The 26,715-nt window shown below is 43.3% G+C and overlaps 1 protein-coding gene across 1 annotated transcript in view; it reads right to left on the reverse strand.

The window, feature by feature from the left end:
• The window catches only part of ZCCHC7 (zinc finger CCHC-type containing 7), a 227,553-nt gene extending 203,027 nt beyond the window's left edge, over positions 1-24,526 (reverse strand). Inside the window, exons 1-2 of the mRNA XM_068234233.1 lie at positions 24,430-24,526; positions 14,048-14,706 (exon numbers count right to left, since the gene is read on the reverse strand). Coding sequence (XP_068090334.1) covers positions 14,048-14,693 — 646 coding nt within the window. The 5' untranslated portion in view covers positions 14,694-14,706; positions 24,430-24,526. The remainder of the gene's footprint in view (positions 1-14,047; positions 14,707-24,429) is intronic.
• Between the last annotated feature and the right edge of the window lie 2,189 nt (positions 24,527-26,715).

The following is a 26,715-nucleotide window of genomic DNA, read 5'->3' on the forward strand; positions in this document are numbered from 1 at the left end:
AATTTGAAAAAAAATGAAACCATACTTTCTAGATTATAGGTTTACTAGCTAATAAAAAAAATGAAATGAATGTAAAACAAAAGAAATTTGTCAAACACAAAAAAGAAGTTTCATCAATCTACCTTACCTTCAAGGAAAGGATGGCATTTCTTATACAAGGAGTGAATGGCCCAAGTAAAACTATTAGCAATACATGCAGGGCACTGCTGTTCATATTAGAAGTTCTTTGTCAATGTTCTGAAAGCACGTGTGTGGCTGGGACTCTCGGGACAGGGGGGTTAATCAGATCAGTGTTGGTGTTCCCAGACATAGTCCGGATTTCAACTGAACACCAAAAGGAAGACATCTGTTAAAATGTTTTATTTAAGGAAGAGTTACAAAGATACTTGGTGAGGCGTTGACATAATTCAATTTAAGCGTACCTCAATATAAACTAAGATTATTTGCCTTTTTTACTTCAACTAACTCTAAACAAATAGTTTTCAATTCACTATTTTAGACATAACTTCAGATTTTTTTTCTTTTTATATTATATGTCGGACTTGTGTCTATGTGCCTTTGCAACTTTACCCTGGAATAATTTTGCCACCTCCAAAAAAAAATTGGAGCAAAGCCTAAGAGGTAAAAGCTAGCCACTAGGACACCAAAAGGTGCCACTAAGTAGTGTAGGTTCTGTACACACAGGCCTGAGCACATATCACCAAGCACAGAAAAAACAATCAGTTTACATTATTCTGTAAACCTCTCAGTTTGTGTGATCTTATGTTAATCAAAAGGAAAGAAAATAAAAACCCCTGTTGTTCTGAGCATAGGCTTGAAATGACAAAACTGCAGCTTTTGCAATATTTAGGCCACGCACTCAGGTGCTTTCAGCAAGCTTTTTGCGCTTTGCTAATTTCCAGCCATTAGCAAAGTGCTGCAGCACACGTAATCCTATGGGATTACCCACACTGCTGCGACTGTGGAGCGTGTGCAATTTCCGCTGATACCAAACATGCTGCATGCAGCATTTTCCAGGCCATTGCATTGTGATTCTTATTCACTAGAATGAGAATCGCAAAATCATGTCCACAGGTCTAATTAAATGTGCATGTATACTATATACCTGAGATTGTTGATATTCATGTTTTCCCCCAATGCATTCCCCCCCACCTTTTACATTTCAATATTTTTTATTGGAATTTTCAAAAAGGATTTTTTAAAAAACATATACATCAAAGACATATTATTACACTTGACATATGAATACTTTATACATAATAACTTGTTGTAAGTAACCTTAATCTTAAGTACAAACTTTATAACTTATTTGTAGAGATGTACCTTAAACATATTTATACATCCTTAGAGTAGATATACAGTAATTCTACATATATCTGAGGTAATATAGTTTATTTAAAAGGCTGTCCCCCCCACCTTTTAAACGCAGATTCTTATTACCAATAACAATCTTACCTATACATATGGACACGGAAAGAAATAGTTTTAGACCGATTTGACGAAGGATTGCATGGTGTGTGCCTAGCATTACAACTGCACAGATAAAGATGTTCTCTTTGAACACAAAAGGATGCTTTCTAGAGAAGCAGTGTATCAGCCATAATATAAAAGAAACGGAGATTGATTCATTTAAGGAACAAGCAGCATTTCCAATTTAGACACAATCAATATTTCAATCAAAAAAAAAATTTTTTTCATTAGATTTGATGCATATGTCAAATCTAATTTCTAATCTATTGAAAATATCTCAGGGTAACTTCACATTGAATCCATGGTGATGTGCATGTGACAGATTTCAAAATTAGCATCTTCCAGTAGTGTGCACTTCGGACAGCACTGTACCTCGTTATTATACTATTGCAACGTGGGAGTAATGTGCCCGTTCTCCAGTAGCGCTCGTCTTGCATTATTACAGTGCCCAACACACCACAGAACAAACACGCAAATATGAATGGACCCATTGTGAGACCACTGCAGCATGCTGCTGTGTGATAATCACAAATATTATAACGCATTACATTCATAGTGTAAACACAACATAATAGTGTATGGCCACCTTTATCGTATGGTCCCTTTGATGGCTATTAAAGAGGAACTGTAGTGGCGTAATGAATGTAATGGGGGTTTTTTGTTTTGTTTTACAATACTCATTTCTAAATTAAACTTAGTCAGTGTTTGCCCACTGTTCTGTGGAATGTTTGTTTCTGAGATTTCCAAATCCATTGAAAATAATGTCTGATCCCCTACTATGGCTAACTAGCCTAGGCTGGACATCACTGGGAGGGAAGAGCTACACACCAATATAAAGCAATATATGGATATAGGAGATGTTTCTGATGCTGAAACCAGGAAAGTTGCTGTAAAAGTGGGTATCCTGAATAATTGGCCCTACAGTACAATGGACATATGATAGATAGATAGATAGATAGATAGATAGGATTAGATTGTAAAGGTGCATACACACGCAGTATTGTAACAAACGACGGGTCCCTCAGACTCTCGCGCGGCCGTTCTGCTGACAGTAGTATGTGAATACAGGCTGTCGGCAGACTGATAAGATCAGTCAAAAACAGTCTTATCAGTCTGCCGACAGCCTGTACTCAAGTACTGCTGTCGGCAGAACGACCGCCTCGCGGCTTGGTCCGACGGACCCGTCATTTGTAACGATACTGCGTGTGTACGCACCTTAAGCTCCTATGAGGCACAGTTAAGTTACAACACTATAAATTATGTACAGCGCTGCAGAAGATGTTGGCGCTATATAAATACTAAATAATATTAATAAAGCAATGCGACCCTGTCAGCCCTATATATAAATACACAATACAAATATTTCTAGATAATATATTATTCTAGGACATTTTAAAGTATACCAGAGCTGAGAGAAATTAAAAGTTTTATACATACCTGGGGCATCCTCCAGCCCCATGCGCATGGATCGCTCCCACGCCGCCATCCTCAGCCTTCTCTATCGCCGGTACCGGGTCCTGTACCTTTAGCCAGTCGCGTCCAGTGTGCGCAAAAGAAGTGCGCCCTCTACGTATCTCTCCAGAGGCTGCTGGAGAGACACGTAGAGGGCGCACTCCTTTTGCGCAGGCTGGCTGCGCCTGGCTGAAGTTACGGGACCCGGTACCGATGAGGGAAAAGACTGAGGACGGCAGCGTGGGAGCGATCCGAGCACATGGAGCTGGAGGAAGCCCCAGGTATGTATAAAACTTTTAATTTCACTCAGCTCTGGTTTACTTTAAAGCCATCATTTTGCCTTTCCTATACTCGAATTCATGTTGTTTTTGACACTTTTATTCCACACATTCACAAAACTATATCACTAAGAACTATATGTAAACTTCCCTAATGCTGGATCTACACGGAGCGATCCGGCGGCTCAATTAGCCGCCAGATCAACTCCCACCGTGTCCGCGCTCCTGCCCGGATCGATTCCCGCTCGTCCCTGCAGGCGCTTCTATATCTTCAGCTCGATTCCCCGCTATTGTCCACCCATGGGGAATCGATCCGCGCGGTGATCGGACCTGTCGGAAATTATCAATCGAGCCATCAGCAACGTGCAGTGTATGCCCGGCATAAGAAAGACAATGGACGTAAATGTTCAAGTACCAAATCTTCTTTTTGCCACAGCTCTGGTTTACTTAAAGCTTCACATCTATTGTCGTGACTTAGATGAAGATCACATTTTATGACCAATTCTCTGCAGAAATCCATATAATTACAAAGGGTTCACATATTTTTCTTGCTACTGTACATACAGTAGTATCAACACTACTTAGAACTTGCTTGTGTTCCTTATTCCTTTTTTTCACTGTAATGGTTGTTAGTCCAGTGCTATACATTACAATTTCTCTGTCAAATGAAGAAAGACTGCAGTGCTCACCCCTTATAATGAATAAGAGGTTATAAAACTTGTGTTTGACAAACATTCCTGCCATGAGTGAATAAATAAAAGGTTAACCACTTGCCGACCGGGCCGGGGGTCGCGCGCAGTAATGCGCGCGCATCTGCCGACAACAGGCTCCGCCCACCCGCGACGACAACCCGCCGGCCGTTCGAAAGTGCTGGCGGGTTGTTAACCCCACGATCGCCGCATACAAAGTGTATAATACACTTTGTAATGTATACAGAGTGTATTATACAGGCTGCCTCCTGCCCTGGTGGTCCCAGTGTCCGAGGGACCACCAGGACAGGCTGCAGCCACCCTAGTCTGCACCAAACACACTGATCTTCCCCCCCTTCCCACTGATCGCCCACAGCACCCCTCAGACCCTCCCTGCCCACCCCCCAGACCACTGTTTGCACCCATTCACTCCCCTAATCACCAATCAATCACTCCCTGTCACTATCCGTCACCGCTATTTTTTTATTTTAGGTCCAAACTGCCCCCTGGCGGCTCCTGATCACCTCCCACCCCTCAGATTCTCCCCAGACCCCCCCCCCCCCCGCCCTGTGTACTGTATGCATCAGGATACCCCCTGTAATAACCCACTGATCACCCATCAATCAGCCCCTAACCTGCCCCTTGCGGGCAATCTGATCACCCACCCACACCATCAGAATGCCCGCAAACCCGCCGTCAGATCACCTCCCAAGTGCATTGTTTACATCTGTTCTCTCCTCTAAACACCCACTAATTACCCATCAATCACCCCCTATCACCACCTGTCACTGTTACCCATCAGATTAGACCCTAATCTGCCCCTTGCGGGCACCCAATCAACCGCCCACACGCTCAGATTGCCCTCAGACCCCTCCCTTATCAATTCGCCAGTGCATTATTTACATCTGTTATTCCCTGTAATAACCCACTGATCAACTGTCAATCACCCATCAATCACCCCCTGTCACTGCCACCCATCAATCAGCCCCTAACATGCCCCTTGCGGGCAATCTGATCATCCACCCACACCATCTCATCGCCCGCAAACCCGCCGTCAAATCACCTCCCAAGTGCATTGTTTACATCTGTTCTCTCCTCTAAACACCCACTAATTACCCATCAATCACCCCTTGTCACCGCTACCCATCAGATCAGACCCCTATCTGCCCCTAGGGCACCCAATCACCCGCCCACACCCTCAGAATGCCCTCAGACCCCAGCCCTGATCACCTTGCCAGTGCATTGCTTGCATCTATTCCCCCCTCTAATCACACCTTGAGACACCCATCAATCGCCTCCTGTCACCACCTGTCACCCCCTAGCACACCTACTCATCAGATCAGGCCCTAATTTGCCCCGTGTGGGCTCATGATCACTCGGCCAAACCCTCAGATCCCTTCAGACCCCCTTCCGATCATCTCCCCAGTGCATTGATTGCATCTATTGTCCCCTGTAATCACCCCCTGAGACACCCATCAATCACCTCCTGTCACCCCCCCTAGCACTCCATCAGATCAGGCCCAATACAACCTGTCATCTAAGAGGCCACCCTGCTTATGACCGGTTCCACAAAATTCGCCCCCTCATAGACCACGTCATCAAAATTTGCAGATGCTTATACCCCTGAACAGTCATTTTGAGGCATTTGGTTTCCAGACTACTCCTCACGGTTTTGGGCCCCTAAAATGCCAGGGCAGTATAGGAACCCCACAAGTGACCCCATTTTAGAAAAAAAAAAAAGACACCCCAAGGTATTGCGTTAGGTGTATGACGAGTTCATAGAAGATTTTATTTTTTGTCAAAAGTTAGGGGAAATTGATTTTTATTGTTTTTTTCACAAAGTGTCATTTTCCGCTAACTTGTGAAAAAAAAAAAAATCTTCTATGAACTCACCATACACCTAACGGAATACCTTGGGGTGTCTTCTTTCTAAAATGGGGCCACTTGTGGGATTCCTACACTGCCCTGGCATTTTAGGGGCCCTAAACCGTGAGTAGTCTAGAAACCAAATGCCTCAAAATGACCTGTGAATAGGACGTTGGGCCCCTTAGCGCACCTAGGCTGCAAAAAAGTGTCACACATGTGGTATCGCCATACTCAGGAGAAGTAGTATAATGTGTTTTGGGGTGTATTTTTACACATACCCATAGTGGGTGGGAGAAATATCTCTGTAAATGACAATTTATTTTATTTTTTTTTACACACAATTGTCCATTTACAGAGATATTTCTCCCACCTAGCATGAGTATGTGTACAAATACACCCCAAAACACATTATACTACTTCTCCTGAGTACGGCGATACCACGTGTGACACTTCTTTGCAGTCTAGGTGCGCTAAGGGGCCCAACGTCCTATTCACAGGTCATTTTGAGGCATTTGCTTTCCAGACTACTCCTCAGGTTTAGGGCCCCTAAAATGCCAGGACAGTGTAGGAATCCCATAAGTGACCCCATTTTAGAAAGAAGACACCCCAAGGTATTCTGTTAGTAGTATGGTGAGTTCATAGAAGTTTTTATTTTTTTTGTCACAAGTTAGTGGAAAATGACACTTTGTGAAAAAAAAAATCAATTCCGCTAACTTGTGACAAAAAAAAATCTTCTATAAACTCACCATACTACTAATGGAATACCTTGGGGTATCTTCTTTCTAAAATGGGGTCACTTGTGGGGTTCCTATACTGCCCTGGCATTTTAGGGGCCCTAAACCGTGAGGAGTAGTCTAGAAACCAAATGCCTCAAAATGACCTGTGAAATCCTAAAGGTACTCATAGGATGTTGGGCCCCCTAGCGCAGTTAGGGTGCAAAAAAGTGCCACACATGTGGTATCGCCATACACAGAAGTAGTATAATGTGTTTTGTGGTGTATTTTTACACATACCCATGCTGGGTGGGAGAAATATATCTGTAAATAGACAATTGTTTGTAAAAAAAAAATCAAAAAATTGTCATTTACAGAGATATTTCTCCCACCCAGCATGGGTATATGTAAAAATACACCACAAAACACATTATACTACTTCTCCTGAGTACGGCGGTACCACGTGTGGCACTTTTTTGCAACCTAACTGCGCTAAGGGGCCCAAAGTCCAATGAGTACCTTTAGGATTTCACAGGTCATTTTGAGAAATTTGGTTTTAAAGGGATACTTAAGTCAAAATAAAAAAATGAGATTTACTCACCTGGGGCATCCCTCAGCCCCCTAAAGCTGTATGGTGCCCTCGCAGCCTAGCTCCGATCCTCCTGTCCCCGCCGGCGGCTACTTCCAGGTTCGGCGACAGCCACCGACAGGCTGGGAACGCGAGTGATTCTCGGCGTTCCCAGCCGCTATATCACCTCTATGCTATATCACCATATCATATCAGCATAGAGGATGATATAGCAGCTGGGAACGCGGAGAATCACTCACGTTCCCAGTCGGTCGCCGGCTGTCGCCGAGCCCGGAAGTAGCCGCCGGCGGGGACAGGAGGATCGGAGCGAGGCTGCGAGGGCACCATACAGCTTCAGGGGGCTGAGGGATCCCCCAGGTGAGTAAAAATCATTTTTTTATTTTGACTTAAGTATCCCTTTAAGACTACTCCTCACGGTTTAGGGCCCCTAAAATGCCAGGGCAGTATAGGAACCCCACAAGTGACCCCATTTTAGAAAGAAGACACCCCAAGGTGTTCCGTTAGGGGTATAGTGAGTTCATAGAAGATTTTATTTTTTGTCACAAGTTAGCGGAATTGATTTTTATTGGGTTTTTTTCCACAAAGTGTCAATTTCCGCTAACTTGTGAGAAAAAAAAAATCTTCTATGAACTCACCGTACTCCTAACAGAATACCTTGTGGTGTTGTCTTTCTAAAATGGTGTCACTTGTGGGGTTCCCAAACTGCCCTGGCATTTTAGGGGCCCTAAACCGTGAGGCGTAGTCCTGAAACCAAATGTCTCAAAACAACTTGTGAAATCCTAAAGGTACTCATTAGACTTTGGGCCCCTTAGCGCAGTTAGGGTGCAAAAAAGTGCCACACGTGGTATCGCTGTACTCAGGAGAAGTAGTATGATGTGTTTTGGGGTGTATTTTTACACATACCCATGCTGGGTGGGAGAAATCTCTCTGTAAATGAACAATTGTGTGTAAAAAAAAATCAAAACATTGTCATTTACAGAGATATTTCTCCCACCCAGCATGGGTATGTGTAAAAATACACCCCAAAACACATTATACTACTTCTCCTGAGTACGGCAATACCACATGTGTGGCACTTTTTTGCAGCCTAACTGCGCTAAGGGCCCCAAAGTCCAATGAGCACCTTTAGGCTTACAATTTAGCACCCCCCAAAATGCCAGGACAGTAAACACACCCCACAAATGACCCCATCTTGGAAAGTAGACACTTCAAGGTATTCAGAGAGGGGCATGGTGAGTCCGTGGCAGATTTAATTTCATTTATTTTTTGTCACAAGTTAGCAGAAATGGAAACTTTTTTTTTTTTTTGTCTCAAAGTGTCATATTCCGCTAACTTGTGACAAAAAATAAAATCTTCTATGAACTCACTATGCCTCTCAGTGAATACATTGGGATGTCTTCTTTCCAAAATGGGGTCATTTGGGGGGTATTTTAGCACCTCATGAAACATGGCAGGTGGTCAGAAAAGTCGGAGATGCTTCAAAATGGGAAAATTCACTTTTTGCACCGTAGTTTGTAAACGCTATAACTTTTACCCAAACCAATAAATATATAAATATACACTGAATGTTTTTTTTTTTTTTTATCAAAGACATGTAGCACAATAAATTTGGACAAAAATGTATACAGAAATTTTACTTTGACAAATGTTATCACAGAAAGTTAAAAAAATCATTTTGACAAAATTCATGTCTTTATTGATGAATATAATAAAAGCTAAAACTCTCAGCAGCAATCAAATAGCACCAAAAGAAAGCTGTATTAGTGACAAGAAAAGGAAGTAAAATTCATTTAGGTGGTAGGTTGTATGACCGAGCAATAAACCGTTAAAGCTGCAGTGGTCTGAATGGGGAAAAAAAGGCTTTGGTCCTTAAGGGGTTTTATGACTAAACAAACACTACCGAATAAAAGAGTATCAGGGAAATAAATTTGTACACTTGACGTCCAGAAGGACATAACCCTATAGGTTATAGTAGATAGTAAAGCTAATCACTCTACTGCATCACTATAAAGTTGTGTTTGAAAACCACAAATCTGGGTATTCTCCTGTGTGGGTCACAATTTGTCTATCTGCTGTCCGAGTGGGGGGGGGGGGGGTCTTTGCTCATCCCCCTTAATTTCACAGCAGGAGATCTGTGTTTAAGGTGTAGCTATCCCACACTAGTCACACTTCTGTGACTACTGTCCCCACACAGTTAGACAGTTGGTTCTGGGGCAATGGAGGCTATCTACTAAGCACAACCAGCACATTGTGCTTAGTAGATAGCCTCCATTGCCCCAGAACCAACTGTCTAACTGTGTGGGGACAGTAGTCACAGAAGTGTGGGATAGCTACACCTTAAACACAGCTATTCTGCTGTGAAATTAAGGGGGATGAGCAAAGACCCCCACACTCGGACAGCAGATAGACAAATTGTGACCCACACAGGAGAATACCCAGATTTGTGGTATTCATACACAACTTTGTAGTGATACAGTAGAGTGATTAGCTTTACTATCTGTACCTATAGGGTTATGTCCTTCTGGACGTCAAGTGTACACTGGGTTTTATGACTGCAGTCCTTAAGTGGTTAAGTAGGTTATTACTCTGCATGGGAGCTGAATAAACAAAATCTTTAAACCTAGATTACTGCACCCTTAAAAATTGTAATAAAAATAAACAGATTCTAGTAAAATCAGTCAATAGACAATTATTTAGCTCATCAGTTTTGTTTCTCTCTTCCGGTTCCCTTTGTAGTGTTCTAAAGAGAAATTTATTTTAAAATCTAATAATATAGTACTCTCCCCTTTGGATTAACTTGCCTTTCTACACTTCTGGCTAGCTCCAGCATCGCTAGGGTTCTTTATTCTTCTCAATTATTTTATTGACTGCAGAGCAGTTAAATAACTGTGGCTGTAAGTCCCTTGGGGTCTCCAGGGGAGCTCCTGCAGCACAGATGCAACCATAAAACGAGCATACTTTTACTGAGTCTGTGTGAGGTCAGAAGCCACACATGGCCATGCTGTGTATGCCGTATTTCCTCAGTGCATGAGTGATTCCTTTCGCTTGGCATGTGCAGTTCATATACACGCCCACAGTTGGCATCGCTGTGTGCTGTGGGAGCGTGGCTGAAGATTGTGGGACACCCAAAAGAAGTGAATAGAAAAAATGCGAAAAACAGAACCAGGAGAGACGCTGGAGCAGACTTGGAACCTCGGAAAATAGGTTAATCACCATATTCTTCGTTTTTAGACTCAATTGTCAATTCAGGTTTACGTTAAACATATTTTGAAATACCGCTAGAAAAAAATACCTGAAATTTGTCTTTTTATCAGCTATAAAAAAAAAAAAACAATGTAAAATGACACCAATCAGCAGGGAGGGGAGGGGAGGTTAGCAAGCTATACTTTAAAAGCAAAACAGGACATCCTGCTGCAGTACACCACAGGCGTGCAAATCACAGGAATGGCAAAAGGGAATGAAAAATATTTGGGCATGTGAAACAGGTCACATACATGTTTCAGCTGTATATTTAGCTGTTTGGCTGACGTTCAGCTTTTTTAATGACATATGGAATTAGCATGCTGGCGATTTACTAAATCCAGTCCCAGCTTTGCACTGTCTCTGTGTGTTCAGATGAAGGGAATTATAAATCTTTTCGGTTGTGATAAAATGTGTTACACTGTGTACCGTTGTAGCTCCTCCACTTCCATTTATTTTGAGAAAAAAAATACATTAGTTTGATTCAAAGTGCAGTTTAAATATTTCATTTACCAAGGTTTACCAAGATCCAGGATGATTAAATTACTCATAGTTTTTAATTAGAACGCCTGTATTTTTATATACAGATATAAAGAAAGGAAAACAAACTGTAATTCAGAATGTTAAGATAACAAATCTGGCATGCACTGTACATACCCAGCAGCTTAAAATAACAATACGACTCCCAGAAACAAGATTTCATGAAATACCTTGTTGTGCAAAGTGTATTAAAATAAACATAAAAACAAGTTTAAATGGTACCTGAACTAAGAAAAAAAAATACATGTTGGCCACACTCAGTGGCCCCTCAGCTTTGTCAGACATATTTGTGGTATACCCGTGGTTCAAAGCTTTGACTAAAGCCAGGGGCAAAGGTATATGCTCTGTCCCCTCTGTGCGCTTTCTTTGATTGCACTTCCAAATGGCTTTGCACAGTAGCAGCCACTGGGTGCATTCTGGGCATCAGCAGTTTGGAAACATTTGTAGCTGTGACAAGACAAATAACATTTATATCACACTTTTCTCCTGACGGACTCAAAGCGCCAGAGCTGCAGCCACAAGGACACGCTCTACAGGCAGTAGCAGTGTTAGGGAGACTTGCCTAAAGTCTCCTACTGAATAGGTGCTGGCTTACTGAACAGGCAGAGCCGAGATTCAAACCCAGGTCTCCTGTGTCAGAGGCAGAGCCCTTAACCATTACACCATCCAGCCACAGCATGCTTGCAGCCAAGGCTACTGCACACAGCGATGGAGGAGCATCCACAAATGGACAGAGCATGCACAGAACAGGAAGGGTAGCAAAGCTGGAAGGGGAGGACAGCAAAGCTGAGCAGCCACAGAGCTTAGTGGGGCATGGAAAAAGCCCAAGATATGGCAACCTCATATTTTTTTTTTTTTGGTCAGTTCAGGTGTGCTTAAAGGAAACCATGTGATATTCCTCAACTTCTTCGGGTACTCAATCAGTAACACATTGCTATCCAATGTCTTGTACACTCACTAAACTGTTCAGGGCCAAAGTCACCAGTCGGGGCAGTCTTGGCCAAAAATGTTACTGACGAATTGCCGCATATACCCGTTGCTCTTGCCTGTCACACCGTTCTCCCATTGCCACAGGTCCCTCTCTCTGCCATCCCTATGATGGCATAGCTCTGTGCGCCAGTCAGGAGCCGCTTTCATCGGCTCTTGACACTGTCCATTAATGTAAGCCAATGGGATTGGCTCACAGTGATAACACGGTTTGGAGCCAATTAAATCAGCTCCTGACTGGCTCACAGAGCTCTGCCGTCATATATACGGCAGAGTGAGTGATCTGCGGCAGGGAGTGAGTGACGAGATCAGTAGTAGTGGCGGGAGCGAGGAGCAGGAAAGTTTAAATCTACGGCAGCACTAGTCCAATCTTAGTGGGACTAGTGCTGTGCACTACTCGATATTAAATTGGATGACATCAGATGTTCAGACACTAAATATTTACCAGCAGACATACATACAGCAATGGATGGTGCACTGTAGGATTGTGTAGATTTTGACTGCAGTGGAGAAACTGTTATCCTCCCTTCTTGTTTTTTACCCTGCATGACATATAGACACCCAAATCGTGCCTGCACAAATTCATATTGCTCCAAAATAACTCAGAAGTCTCAAATTGCACAGGACTCAGGGACTGACTGCAATTTTTCACAGTTAGTCCTGCCCCATCCCAGCCCTAAAAAAAATAAATCACAGCAATGGGCAAAGGCAAGAGTTGAGAAGCAACAGGGAACCTTTCACAGTGGGACGTTGCGTTTGATGCAACGCTAAAAATCGCACAACATGCCCCTAACACAGCGCATGTAGGTTATAAAATTGGATGTTATTATGCACTGCGTTATGTGTCTCCTAGTGCGCCGTTTTCGTCGCATACTGATGTAACGGAAAAAAACATTACTGAGCATGTGCAACGCACATAATGCAGCAAATTTATTGCTTAACGTACAGCATGCAGCACTTTCTAAATATTGCTACACGTTACACACAATGCAACTTGTGCACTGTGAATGTTGCACAGACTTAGTAGTGCTGTGCGTTAGTCCACGTTAAAACATTTTCTAACGTGCGACTTTAACGTCGCACTGTGAAAGAGGCCTAAATGTAGTTATTTCAGTGCAAACAAGGACAGAGCAATAATGCAACCTAGTGAGTGGGATAGTATGCACGCAGACAAAAATCTACCCTATATTGGTAAGGCACAAGCTTGTTTTTGTCTGTTTGAAGAGGAATGTTGTTTACTGTATATAACGGATTATAACAATACTCTTTTATAAATCAAAGTCAATATATCTTACCTCATCCTCATTACATTCAGAGAATGCAGCCTTTTTACTGCTGGCAAGGTGAATTGCTGTGAAATATTTTTTCCCCTCCCTCTGTGCCCTAACCACTACTGCGCAAAATTGTAAAATGTAAAAGCATACATATAAGATATATACTCTGTCCTAGAGTAGCATGCTCTATAAATTACCTTTTTCCTATGTCCCTGTTACTTTCAGTACGTAGTAAAAATCTGTCAAATTTGACAGATTTTGGACTAGTCCATTTCCTTGACCACTTTTAGTCAAGTGCACCATACAGTGCTTTTGAAAATAAAGAAAACCCTAAGAAACCCCCATGAGGAGCTTACTGAAAGTGACAGCAACATGGAAAAATAAGACATTTACATTGCATTTTACTCTAGGACAAATGTACACCTTATATGCATGTAATTTAAATTTTACAATTTTCACAATAATGGTCCTTTTAATAATGTTATTTAGATATGTGAAACATGGAAGATTGGATCAGTTTTAAAGAGAGATCAGTTTGGGTTTGCTTCAATGAATAACTGTACCTAGAATTATGCTTGGCATCGTTTCATTACTACTGTTCTACAAAACCAGGCTTATTTGTGTAGATTTAAAGAACCTTCTTTGGAAGAGTCTAATGTGTATTTTCATTTATGCTGGGTACACACTGAGATTTTCTGGTCGATTTACTGTCAGATCGATTATTTCCAACATGTTCGATTTGCTTTTCGATCGATTTCCGAGTATTTTCCAATCGATTTCTGTTAAGTTTAATAGGGAATCGATCGGAAAATACTCGAAAATCGATCGGAAAGCAAATCGAACATGTTGGAAATAAGTGATCTGACAGTAAATCGACCACAAAATCTCATAGTGTGTACCCAGCATTAGCCAAACTGTTTTAGCAAGGTTAAAAAAACAAAAGACAAACCTTCATTCACAGAATGTCTGCTGCCTCCAACATTCAACTGAATACTGGCATCTCCATCCTCTCTTGCTCTTCCTAACAACATCCAGTTTTCTACACAACTCTGGTCACTGTCAGATGCGGAATGTTCTTCTTCCTCAAGGTCTTCTTCGTCTGAGCTTCCTCTTATCACCAGGACTTCTTGGACAACACCACCTTTGTAACTTTTGCTGGAGTTCGGAGATTTTGATTTCTTCTCTTTCAATGACTTTTTTTCAGTTTTAATGTTTTTAGGAGTAGACTGCTGATGCTTTCCCAATACCTTCCCCCTGGCCTTAGAACAATTCACACCGTCTTCATCTAAACTGTCAGAGATGGTAATAACTGCAGGAGAGTCTGAAGCCCTGATGTCATCGCTGTCAGAAATGGTAATCACACTGTTCTTCACTTTTTCTAAACCAGTTTTCTTAGTCGTTTTTTCCTCTAAAGGGTCATAATCAGTGTAATCTTTATCCAACTCTTCTACGTTACTTTCACTGAGATTCTGCGAATAATGAACTTGGCTATAGAGGTGAAATTCCACTTCACTGTCAATGCTTTCATCACTGGATGACTCTTCACCATACAGCTCATTTTCAAATGCAGCCACATCCTCCTCATCATTAAACATATTAAGGAATGCTCTGGAAGAAATTGAAGCACTTGTTAGCATATTCCAAGGATAACTAAAATTTGAAATTTATGAACTATCGCCACACCCTCCACACACCTTGGGTACCTGGAATTAAAGTTAAACACATACCAACTCTGACCATTGATATATTTAGATTGTAAAGAAAAAAACAAAACATGTTATTTCCCAGATAATAGTCACATTCACACATCAAAAGGAAAGAGATATCTGCGCTCTATTAATGAGAACTTTTAAGGGTGGGTGCCGTTTAGATGACAAAGTTGCAGGCCACAAGCCTCCTGCGATGGTAGGCAAGTTAGTTTAAAGAAATATGTAAGAAAGGAGTGCTCTATAGAGCATTAAACCTTTTATTCAAAGAAATAATTAAGATTGCACTTACAAGAAACTTGCAAACATCAAGCATATCGCACATGAATGTGCTAGATCCAGGGCTCCTCACAGTGTTTATATCCAAGCGGTTTCCCCTTCGCTGCACTGTGGCCAGCAGTGTAGCTTTCAGATGTTTCTCAGGTACTCTTTGCTGGAGAAGGGATGCCCGTTCTTCAGCATGTCAATTGCACCATTACGGGTTTTGGCGAAACGTTGCCTTCTTCGAATGATGGAATGGCACTAATTAGTTCTATATAGCATGGTTAATGTTGATGGACAGTGGAATGTGCCTCGGGTATCTAAACGAGTCTCGCGCATCTAAAGAGGTGGGGACTTCCTGCCAACATAGTTCTGTTAGACCTTCACTGGCTGACCCTGGGGGCGTGGTGGATGTGCTCCTGAAGGGCGGAAGTTATGTGGACGGCGTGTGCTTTTACACTCAAGTTGCTAGAATGCTAAGGACAGAGAGCCTCACGCTAGTGAGGAGGCGGCAACCTCCTGCTGATATCTCATCTGAATATAGTTGTTAGGCAACCCAAGGGGTGCAGTGAATGGGTGCCCGGAGAGCAGACGTTACGTGGATGTTGTATGTACGTATACATACACTGTTGCTAAGCTACGGACAGGAAGCTTCTGATTGGCTGAGACACTTGGTTTTGGTCAATCAGAGGCTTCCTGTCTGTAGCTTAGCAATGGAGGCCAATCAGAGGCTTCCTGTCTGTAGCGTACCAACAGCATGTGTATACATACACACGCCGTCCATGTGACTTCTGCTCTCCGGGCACTTTTCCGTTCACTGCATCTCTTGGGTTGCCTAACAACAATGTTCACATACGAGGTCAGCAGGAGGTCACTGCCTCCTCACTAGCATGAGCCTTTCGGCCCTTAGCATTCTAACGGTGTGAGTGTGCTAGCACACGCCATCCACGCAACTTCTTTCCTTTGGGAGCACATTTACCACGCCCCCAGGGTAAGGAAGAGAAGGCCTAACAGCACTAAATCAGCAGGAAGTCGTCGCCTCTTTACATGCACGAGACCTGTGCGCATTTCACCGTCCATCAACATTAACCTCGCTATATATACACCACACGTTTGCGCAATTGCATCATCCGATGAAGGCAACATTTCGCTGAAACCCGTAACGGCGCAATTGACACGCTAAAGATCGGGCATCCCTTCTCCAGCAAGGAGTACCTGAGAAACATCTGAAAGCTACACTGCTGGCCACAGTGCAGCGAAGGGGAAACCGCTTTGATACAAACACTGTGAGGAGCCCTGGATCTAGCACATTCATGTGCGATACGCTTTGCATTTGCAACTTTCTTGTAAGTGCAATTTGAATTATTTCTTTGCATAAAAGGTTTAATGCACAATAGAGCACTCCTTTCGTACTTTAGACATTCACACATCATTTTTATCTGGAATAAAGTACATTGTTAATGTATTTCATATTCATATAGTGCTGACAACTTCCACAATGCTTTACAGAGTACTGTATATAGTCTCATCCCAAATTGTCGATCAAAGCATTTCACAGTCTAATCCTTACCATAGTCATTTGTGCATCATAGGCCAAGGACAATTTTCGGAAGAAGGCAATTAGTCTTTCTGTATGTTTTCGGGATGGGGAGGAAACCCATGCAAACATGGTGTGAACATACAAACTCCATGCAGACAGTGCCCTGGCATATTACAAGAAAATAATTTTGCATTTAATTTGAGCTGTTATATATTTAACACATTCAGGGCCATGTTTAGTTAAAACTACGCTGCACTTGTGGATGCCTTAGCCTAATGCGGTGTAGTTTTAACCAGCTCCCTTGCACAGGACATGATACTGTGTCCCCACCGGCACAAAACTCAGCTGTCTAAAGAACTCCATACCTTGGTCAGGACCCGATGCCTTCTGATCACTGTTAGCCAATCACAGGGCTCAGGAAGAAAAAAAAAAAAGCTCTGGTCTCTAAGAAGCCAGAGCCTGTCAGTCCAAATAAGTAACAAGTTCACTGTAATGTAAACATGTGAAACTGTTGTTAGCTCTAAGGATAATTCCACACAGGTTTAAAACATAAAAAGCTCTGAGGAAGGCGTAAGTCGAAACATGCATTGGGACATGCAACATTTGTGATTTTACATGCAATAAAACAAGTCTAAGTAGGTGTCAGTATCTTTGCACAGGACCCAACCCATAGCGCAGTCTGCACTAGTCTTTCCCCCTTCTCCCCATACACAGGACCCTCTGGTGGACCGCATACGCAGTTCCTGGAAGCCATCAGCCGGTGTGAGATGCCAGACACGGAGCTCTGTGCACTGCTCTGCCAGGAATCAGGAGCATATAAGAATTATCAAACAATTGCACAGCGTGAGCCAGCGTTGGGAAGACTCGTTGGATCCCTACAACTGGTCTGCATAGTGGTTTGTACCACTTTACAGGTACTGTACATAGAAGTTTGTTTGGAGAACTATTTTGACTGCTAGATAGCCCCCAATGGAAGGTGACATCGACTTCCTTATACTGTGTGTGCACACCTTGTGCATGTCAATTGCATCTTGCCTATCACAGATTGTACTTACGGGCTAGTTGTTCGAGTGCCAGGGATACAATACACTTCTTGCACAAGTTTAAAACTCACTTGACTCACAAAATACTATATTTATGATCTATGATGAGCACAGCTACTTTGTGAATGGGGAGAAAATGCATCGTATAAGCCAAACAAATAGGGTACATTCCCTGCAGATCTGTTGTGTACAATGAACATAGAGGTTATGTCTATGGCCTTTAAATCTGGTTCAGATAGAATGAAGACTAAGTAAAATAGATTAAGATTTCCATATGTTGTTCAGGCTCATTTGTGGATACAGTAATAGTAGCAAAAGAGTTTCTGCACCATGTTAGCCAATCGAATTGTGTAGGTAGAAAAAAAAACAACGCTTTGTAAATGTAATACCTTTTAATAGCTAACTGATAAAGTTAAATTATGCAAGCTTTCAGGGAACTAGTCCCCTTTTTAGGCAGGTTCACACAGCCATACAAAAAACTGATTAGTGTTCCATCCAAATGGATATCCGTTCCGATTGCGTGCGGTCAATGCAAAGCATCTGTCAATCCAGGGGGGGGGGGGGGGGGGGACCTCCTACCCCAAACTTGCAGCCCATTCAGTGGACTGGTCTGAATGGATCAATGTGAACAGATCCTATTGATTAACATTGGATCCATTCACCTCCATTATAATCCGGTCCATTAAATTCCGTATAAATCATTCTCAAATGAAAAATAGTTAAGAGTTAGTACGTACAGTAGAATCCCTTTATAGTAAACACCAAGGGACTGGGAAAAGTAGTTTACAATAGCAGATGTTTACTATATCAGAAAAGGTCACACTCAAGCACATAATACACTATAATACTGTATTTTAATTCAGTCAATAATTGGGAGTCACTTTTTCTTTTCAATGTTTCAGCAAGTGAGAACATACAGCAGCTTAAAGTGAACCTTACGGACTAAAAATCGACTCAGCAGCACTGAAAAGGCTGTGATGCTGTGCACAGCATGATGGGATTTCTGATGTTGTTGTTCTCGTTCTGCTGTTTTGGTGCAATTTTTTTTTTTTTTACATTTTGAATTTGACATTTGAAGCCTAGCGTGTGCAGCTGGGAGGGGTAATCAGGACACAGGACAGTTGGAACTGTGTCTCCTGCTCTCTGTCACCTCCTTTCAACCAAAAAGATGGCTGCCCCCATGACAAAGATGGCAGCCCCCATGAATCACAAACATTTGCCTGTACTTTTAAAACAGGGTGGATAAGAGATTATATTACCTATCTATTCTAATTAACATAACTAATGTAACTTGATGACAGTATGTTTGTTTAGGCTGAAGTTCCCCTTTAAACAGGAAGCATAGGTCCAACCGGCTGGTGCTTTTGAGGTAATCCACACAGCCCAGAGTAGTGTGCAGAGAGCGAGCAGCCTACAAGCGACTGCCAGCCTGCCCATGGCTCATCTGTCTGATGCATGCCACTGCCCACTTTCCACAACAGCTGGATACAGAACACTGCAGGGGCCAAAAAACATGTTTACTAAAAACAGAAGTTCTATTATATCAGGGTTTGCTATACCAGGTGTTACTCCCATATACAGTGGCTTGCAAAAGTATTCGGCCCCCTTGAAGTTTTCCACATTTTGTCACATTACTGCCACAAACATGAATTAATTTTATTAGAATTCCATGTGAAAGACCAATACAAAGTGGTGTACACGTGAGAAGTGGAACGAAAATCATACATGATTCCAAACATTTTTTACAAATAAATAACTGCAAAGTGGGGTGTGCGTAATTATTCAGCCCCCTTTGGTTTGAGTGCAGTCAGTTGCCCATAGACATTGCCTGATGAGTGCTATTGACTAAATAGAGTGCACCTGTGTGTAATCTAATGTCAGTACAAATACAGCTGCTCTGTGGCGGCCTCAGAGGTTGTCTAAGAGAATATTGGGAGCAACAACACCGTGAAGTCCAAAGAACACACCAGATAGGTCAGGGATAAAGTTATTGAGAAATTTAATGCAGGCTTAGGCTACAAAAAGATTTCCAAAGCCTTGAACATCCCAAGGAGCACTGCTCAAGCGATCATTCAGAAATGGAAGGAGTATGGCACAACTGTAGACCTACCAAGACAAGGTCATCCACCTAAACTCACAGGCCGAACAAGGAGAGCGCTGATCAGAAATGCAGTCAAGAGCCCCATGGTGACTCTGGACGAGCTGTAGAGATCTATAGCTCAGGTGGGGGAATCTGTCCATAGGAGAGCTATTAGTAGTGCACTGCACAAAGTTGGCATTTATGGAGGAGTGGCAAGAAGAAAGCCACAGAAAAGCATACGAAGTCCCATTCGCAGTTTGCCACAAGCCATGTGGGGGACACAGTAAGCATGTGGAAGAAGGTGCTCTGGTCAGATGAGACCAAAATGGAAGTTTTCGGCCAATATGCAAACCGCTATGTGTGGCGAAAAACTAACACTGCCTATCACTCTGAACACACCATCCCCACTGTGGTGGTGGCAGCATCATGCTCTGGGGGTGCTTCTCTTCAGCAGGGACAGGGAAGCTGGTCAGAGTTGATGGGAAGATGGATGGAGCCAAATACAAGGCAATCTTGGAAGAAAACCTCATGGAGTCTGCAAAAGACTTGAGACTGGGGCAGAGGTTCACCTTCCAGCAGGACAACGATCCTAAACATAAAGCAAGGGCTACAATGGAATGGTTTAAAACAAAACATATCAATGTGTTAGAATGGCCCAGTCAAAGTCCAGATCTAAAACCAATCGAGAATCTGTGGCAAGATCTGAAAACTGCTTTTCACAAACGCTGTCCATCTAATCTGACTGAGCTGGAGCTGTTTTGCAAAGAATGGGCAAGGATTTCAGTCTCTAGATGTGCAAAGCTGGTAGAGACATACCCTAAAAGACTGGCAGCTGTAATTGCAGCAAAAAGTGGTTCTACAAAGTATTGACTCAGGGGGCTGAATAATTACGCACACCCCACTTTGCAGTTATTTATCTGTAAAAAATGTTTGGAATCATGTATGATTTTCGTTCCACTTCTTACATGTACACCACTTTGTATTGGTCTTTCATGTGGAATTCCAATAAAATTGATTCATGTTTGTGGCAGTAATGTGACAAAATGTGGAAAACTTCAAGGGGTCCGAATACTTTTGCAAGCCACTGTACTTATAACGGGGCTTGGCCGGGGCCTGGACACTTAGTTTACTATGCCTGAATGTTTACTTTTTAAGAGTTTGGATGGCCAATAGAGTAGTGCATCAGTTTACAGTAGTTATTCGGTTTATTCCCAAAACTAAACACCATCTTCATATAGAATTAAAATTGGTGAGGTTTGTAAGCAATGAAATGCCTTTTATGTTCTGTTCTTTCAATAAAAATGGACAATTAATATTAAAAATGGAGGTATTAAGGTCTCTCTCAGACAGACGGCATACTTGTCGAGCACGGGAGGTCTCACAGTCAGAGATAAGTAACACTCTCTTCAAACAGGTGGCTGTAGAGGGGCACCAGTCTACTTTAGGGGACCCAGCAGGAATCTTCATGGGGGAAAAAAAAAATCATTGTGATTGGCCAAATAGCGTGAAGCGTAGTTTAGTACAACCTCTTGGAAACCTAGCAGTTCGAGAGGTTGCTGCCCGTCAAATCACATTAGCTGAGTTTCCTAATGGGTCCCCTAAAGCAGACTAGCGCCAGTTCAGTGAGTGAATACAGTGCAAAATGAAGATTGTGATGACCAATTGTTTGCACTCTGTCGAAAACAAAAATAAATATGTGTTCATTTTGACCGTGATGCCTGCAACAACTCATGAAGACTGGAACAGGTACAAAAACAAAAGTCTGGGAGAAAAAACCCTACATCTCTCTCTGTACTCGCATACCAACATGCATTGCGGCGAAAACATGCCTTTGTCGGGAAAATAAAAATGCGGCAGAGAGTGGCAGAAAAAGCGACTCTCAGTGAAGAAAATGGGGGATCTCATACAAAGGAAAGGCACTAGAAGTTACATAGTTACATAGTTACATCGTTATTTTGGTTGAAAAAAGACATACGTCCATCGAGTTCAACCAGTATAAAGTACAACACCAGCCTGCTCCCTCACATACCCCTGTTGATCCAGAGGAAGGCGAAAAAACCCTTACAAGGCATGGTCCAATTAGCCCCTAAAGGGAAAAATTCCTTCCCGACTCCAGATGGCAATCAGATAAAATCCCTGGATCAACATCATTAGGCATTACCTAGTAATTGTAGCCATGGATGTCTTTCAACGCAAGGAAACCATCTAAGCCCCCTTTAAATGCAGGTATAGAGTTTGCCATAACGACTTCCTGTGGCAATGCATTCCACATCTTAATCACTCTTACTGTAAAGAACCCTTTCCTAAATAAATGGTTAAAACGTTTTTCCTCCATGCGCAGATCATGTCCTCTAGTCCTTTGAGAAGGCCTAGGGACAAAAAGCTCATCCGCCAAGGTATTATATTGCCCTCTGATGTATTTATACATGTTAATTAGATCCCCTCTAAGGCGTCTTTTCTCTAGACTAAATAAACCCAGTTTATCTAACCTTTCTCGATAAGTGAGACCTTCCATCCCACGCATCAATTTTGTTGCTCGTCTCTGCACCTGCTCTAAAACTGCAATATCTTTTTTGTAATGTGGTGCCCAGAACTGAATTCCATATTCCAGATGTGGCCTTACTAGAGAGTTAAACAGGGGCAATATTATGCTAGCATCTCGAGTTTTTATTTCCCTTTTAATGCATCCCAAAATTTTGTTAGCTTTAGCTGCAGCTGCTTGGCATTGAGTATGATTATTTAACTTGTTGTCAATGAGTACTCCTAAGTCCTTCTCCAAGTTTGATGTCCCCAACTGTATCCCATTTATTTTGTATGGTGCTAGACCATTAGTACGTCCAAAATGCATGACCTTACATTTGTCAACATTGAATTTCATCTGCCATGTATGTGCCCATATAGCCATCCTATCCAGATCCTGTTGCAATATGACACTGTTGCAATATGACAAGTAGATCCCCATAGGTAAGTAATGCCACTTACCCCAAAGGCACATGGTTACAAACCTCTGAGGCCTTGTTCACATTGCGTTCCGATCGCATTAGCGTTGGATGTTTTTTGACGCAATTTTTTTTGTGTGCTTCCCGATGCTTTGGTGGGCGGTGCGTTTTTGTTAAAATCGCTTTTGTAAGCGCTTATCAAGAGCGTTTTTTTAATTCACTCCCTGACACAAGTCAGAAGGTGAACTCTTTCAACCGGAAAAGAATAAATACATGTATTTATTTTTAAAAACGTGACCACAATTGCTGCACAAAGCGATTTTGTGAGCGTTTTGCAGTTTTCCTATACCTTCCATTGAGGCGGAATCGCCTAAAAAAAGTTAAAAGCAGCGCTTTGCTGAGCGGATCGGAAACTAACCGCTCAGATGTGAACTCTCTCATAGGGGATCATTGCACAAGCGTTTATAGGGTGATTTTGAAAATCGCCTGCGCTTGAAAAAAGGGCAAAAACGCCCTTAGTGTGAACGAGCAATTATGTAGAGGTTAATTTAAAAAAAAAATTAATTCCAGGTGCTCAGTTCACTTTAAAGTACACCTGAAGTAAGAGGGAGAAAAAAATAAGTCACACACTGCATTCAATAGTGGGAAGCTTTTGGATGGTGAAGAGACTTCCTCTGTGCTCCTACAGCCCACTGTTCCCGTGCAGAGTTCCTCTATACCTATTTGAGTCATGCCAGTTTAATAGGTTTCTTCTGACTGCAAGCGCAATTGGTGTATGTGTACGTCAGGTCCACACATGCCCAGTAGAACAAAGTTATTCAAGCACAGTTTTTTTCTTCTGTCCACAAGCACTTCATTCTAATGGGCATGCCCAGTCAATATACACTTATCTGCAAAAAAAATCTCTTCAATTGATGCTATTCAAATAGGTGTAGAGGGACAGTGCACTGAAATGGTGGAGTATAGGAGGTTCCCAAAAGCTTCTGGGCTATCCAGAGGCTTCCCCCTACCATGGCAAGTATGAAACTTTTTTCTTACCTCAGGTGTACTGTAAAGTGCATATGTGTGGATTGCTGGATTGCACCATCACTGTCAGCAAATCAAAGATTCTGCTCCTACCATGCATTGCGGTCAGGAGCGTGCGCCACAGGCAGAATCTTTGAACTGCGGACATTGATGGCACACTCCATGGGGGGGGGGGGGGGGGGGAGGTGTCGCTACAGAAGCAGCACCCCACAGATAAGCTATCTATGGCACCCCCCCCCCCCCCCGTGCATACTGCGTTGCAAACATCCTTTATGGGGTGCTTAGTGCCCTTTAAGTGAAACCACACACATATCAATGTCAATTCAATCAAAACAAATTCCTGTCTGGTGTGACTGCTTCTCTTTCAACTAAAACTCAAAAGTACTAACTGTAACTGATTGCCACAATTGTAGCAGGCATTGGGGAGTTAACTTCACTGCATTTCTTTGCATTAATCTTCAGGAAGAACCAGGTATTGGTATTTTCAATATATGAATATACATGGCGAGTACCAGGTATTTAGAAATAGGCATAACGTTCACCAAGAACATGGTATACCGACTTTTCCATCCATGCAGCCTATAAACATCAATAACACGTGACATCCCCCCCCCCCCCCTGTGAGAGACCGACACGTGTGCCTCTGTTCCACCGATCTGTGTCCGCTGCTACCTCGCACTGCAGACCCCTAGTCCCCGCTGCCCCCTACCCACAACAATTTACAACAGATGTTTACCTGATGGGGACTAGTACATACAACCCAGCCCATGTGAACAGCTGCAATTCCACGGAACTTCCTACCGGAAACGAAAGTAACTCTTGCTGCACATAGTGTGCTTCACCCAACAGAACGGTCCCTCCGGAAACATGTCACATTGGTTCCACTTTAGAGTCAGCAGTTGCCACTTGGAGAGATAAAGTGACATCTCTATTCTGCGTGAGGAAAGTGTCCACGAAGGATGTCTGGAAAGAGAGGAAATGTTTGCTAACATTTATGGAAACATTTATAATAGTAGCAATTAAGAAGTATAAACTTAGCTGCAACTACGAATAACTTGTTCGGGAGTTGAAGGTTATTACTAGATGTCAGAATAGAAGGGGAGGCTTTAGGAGTCAGGAAAAAGATATCATTAGGAGAGAGAGGGGGTGGTCGGGGTGTAGTGAATTTTTTTACAACTTTATCAGATTTTGCAACCGGTTGCACTTATTTATAGGTATAGCTATCAGAAAGTGCAACCTAACAATTGACTTCAACCATGGGCGTCACTAGCCCTATTTTAGGGGGGCCCGTGCCCCCAACATGTCCTGGGGTGTCCCCAATCTATTTACAGGGGTGCCCCGCCGCTAGGATCTGGAGGGGTCGCAGCATGAGGGGAAAGCTTGGTGGCACGTCGGTGGGGAGGGGGGATGGCCCCCTCACCTCTGTGGTTCTGTGCTCCCCTCCAGCATTAAATAGTGGGTATGCAGGCGGCGGGGCAGCGACAGATACATACCTTCCTTGCGTTCCAGCGCGGATGTTTCTCCCTCTAGTATCTGATGCGCGTCAGAAGCTAGAGAGAGGAACATCCGTGGAACACAAGGAAGGTATGTATCTGCCGCTGCCCCACCGCCTGCATATTCACTATTCCCACTATTCAGTGCTGGAGGGGAGAGCCCGAGGTGAGGGAGGGGGACTGTGCTCCCAACCTCTCCCCTCATGCTGCGACCAACTCCAGCCCCCAAAAATGGCCCTGAGCGGGCCGAGGGGGAGGCCCGCTCAGAATTTCTGCAGGGGGCGTCGATTTCTAGTTACGCCCCTGGCCGGGTCTGACGCTGGCTGTCAAGGTGAGGGGGGTGCCTGTCACTACCTAACCTGAGGGGGTGCCTGTCACTCACTACCTAACCTGGGGGGCGCCTGTCACTCACTACCTAACCTGGGGGTCCCTGTCACTCACTACCTAACCTGGGGGTCCCTGTCACTACCTAAACTGAGGGCTCCTGTCTCTACCTAAACTGGGGGCTCCTGTCACTACATACACTGGGGGGCACCTGTCACTTCATACACTGGGGGACACCTGTCACTACATACACTGGGGGACTCCTGTCACTAAATGAGCTGGGGGCCTCCTGTCACTGCCTGAACTGGGGGGCTCCTGTCACTATCTGTACTGGGGTGCTCCTGTCTCTACCTAAACTGGGGGACTCCTGGCGCTACCTTAACTAGGGGGCACCTGTCACTACCTAAACTATCCAGCCAAGCATCACCACCAGCCAACTAACCCAGTATCACTGTTAAAAAGGCCACAGCATCATCACCAGTCAGGCCAGCATTTACTTCAACCAGCCAAGCACAGCCCAGCATTACCGCCAGCCAGGTCACAGCATCACCGCCAGCCAACCCAGTCACAGCATCGGCCACAGCGTCACCGCCAGCCAACCCGGCCACAGCATCACCGCCAGCCAGGCCACGGCATCACTGCTAGGCCTTTCAGCCCACAAATCATCCCCAATCCAGCCAAAAACAGTATTGCCAGGCACAGCAGCCAGAAAAGGAGAATTCAGAAGCCGGGTAGAGGCGTATACCATATTAAGGGGGCATTCTGCCTATTTATGTGAAATGCTGTCTATTTATGTGCCTCATGACTGCTGACTTTGTCTTGTTGGGGGCCTCATGATTGCTGAATTTATCTTGTTGGGGGCCTCAAGATTGCTGAATTTGTCTTGTTGGGGGCCTCATAATTTGTTGGGGGCCTCATGATTGCTGAATTTGTCTTGTTGGGGGCATCACAATTGCTGAATTTGTCATGTTGGGGGCCTCATGATTGCTGAATTTGTCTTGATAGGGGCCTCATGATTGCTGAATTTGTCTTGTTGGGGGTTACATGATTGCTAACTGCGGGACTATGGGAAAAGCTGAATCATCATCATATGAGACAGTAGCATTAAACCTACTTTCTTAGCTTTTTAAAACAGAGAATAAAACTGGGAGGTCCTAAAAAAAATGAATACATGTTTTCAGGAGTAGGATGGATGAAATTGTTTA

The sequence above is a fragment of the Hyperolius riggenbachi genome, chromosome 1, assembly GCF_040937935.1.
Source record: "Hyperolius riggenbachi isolate aHypRig1 chromosome 1, aHypRig1.pri, whole genome shotgun sequence".
In the NCBI taxonomy this organism is placed as follows: domain Eukaryota; kingdom Metazoa; phylum Chordata; class Amphibia; order Anura; family Hyperoliidae; genus Hyperolius; species Hyperolius riggenbachi.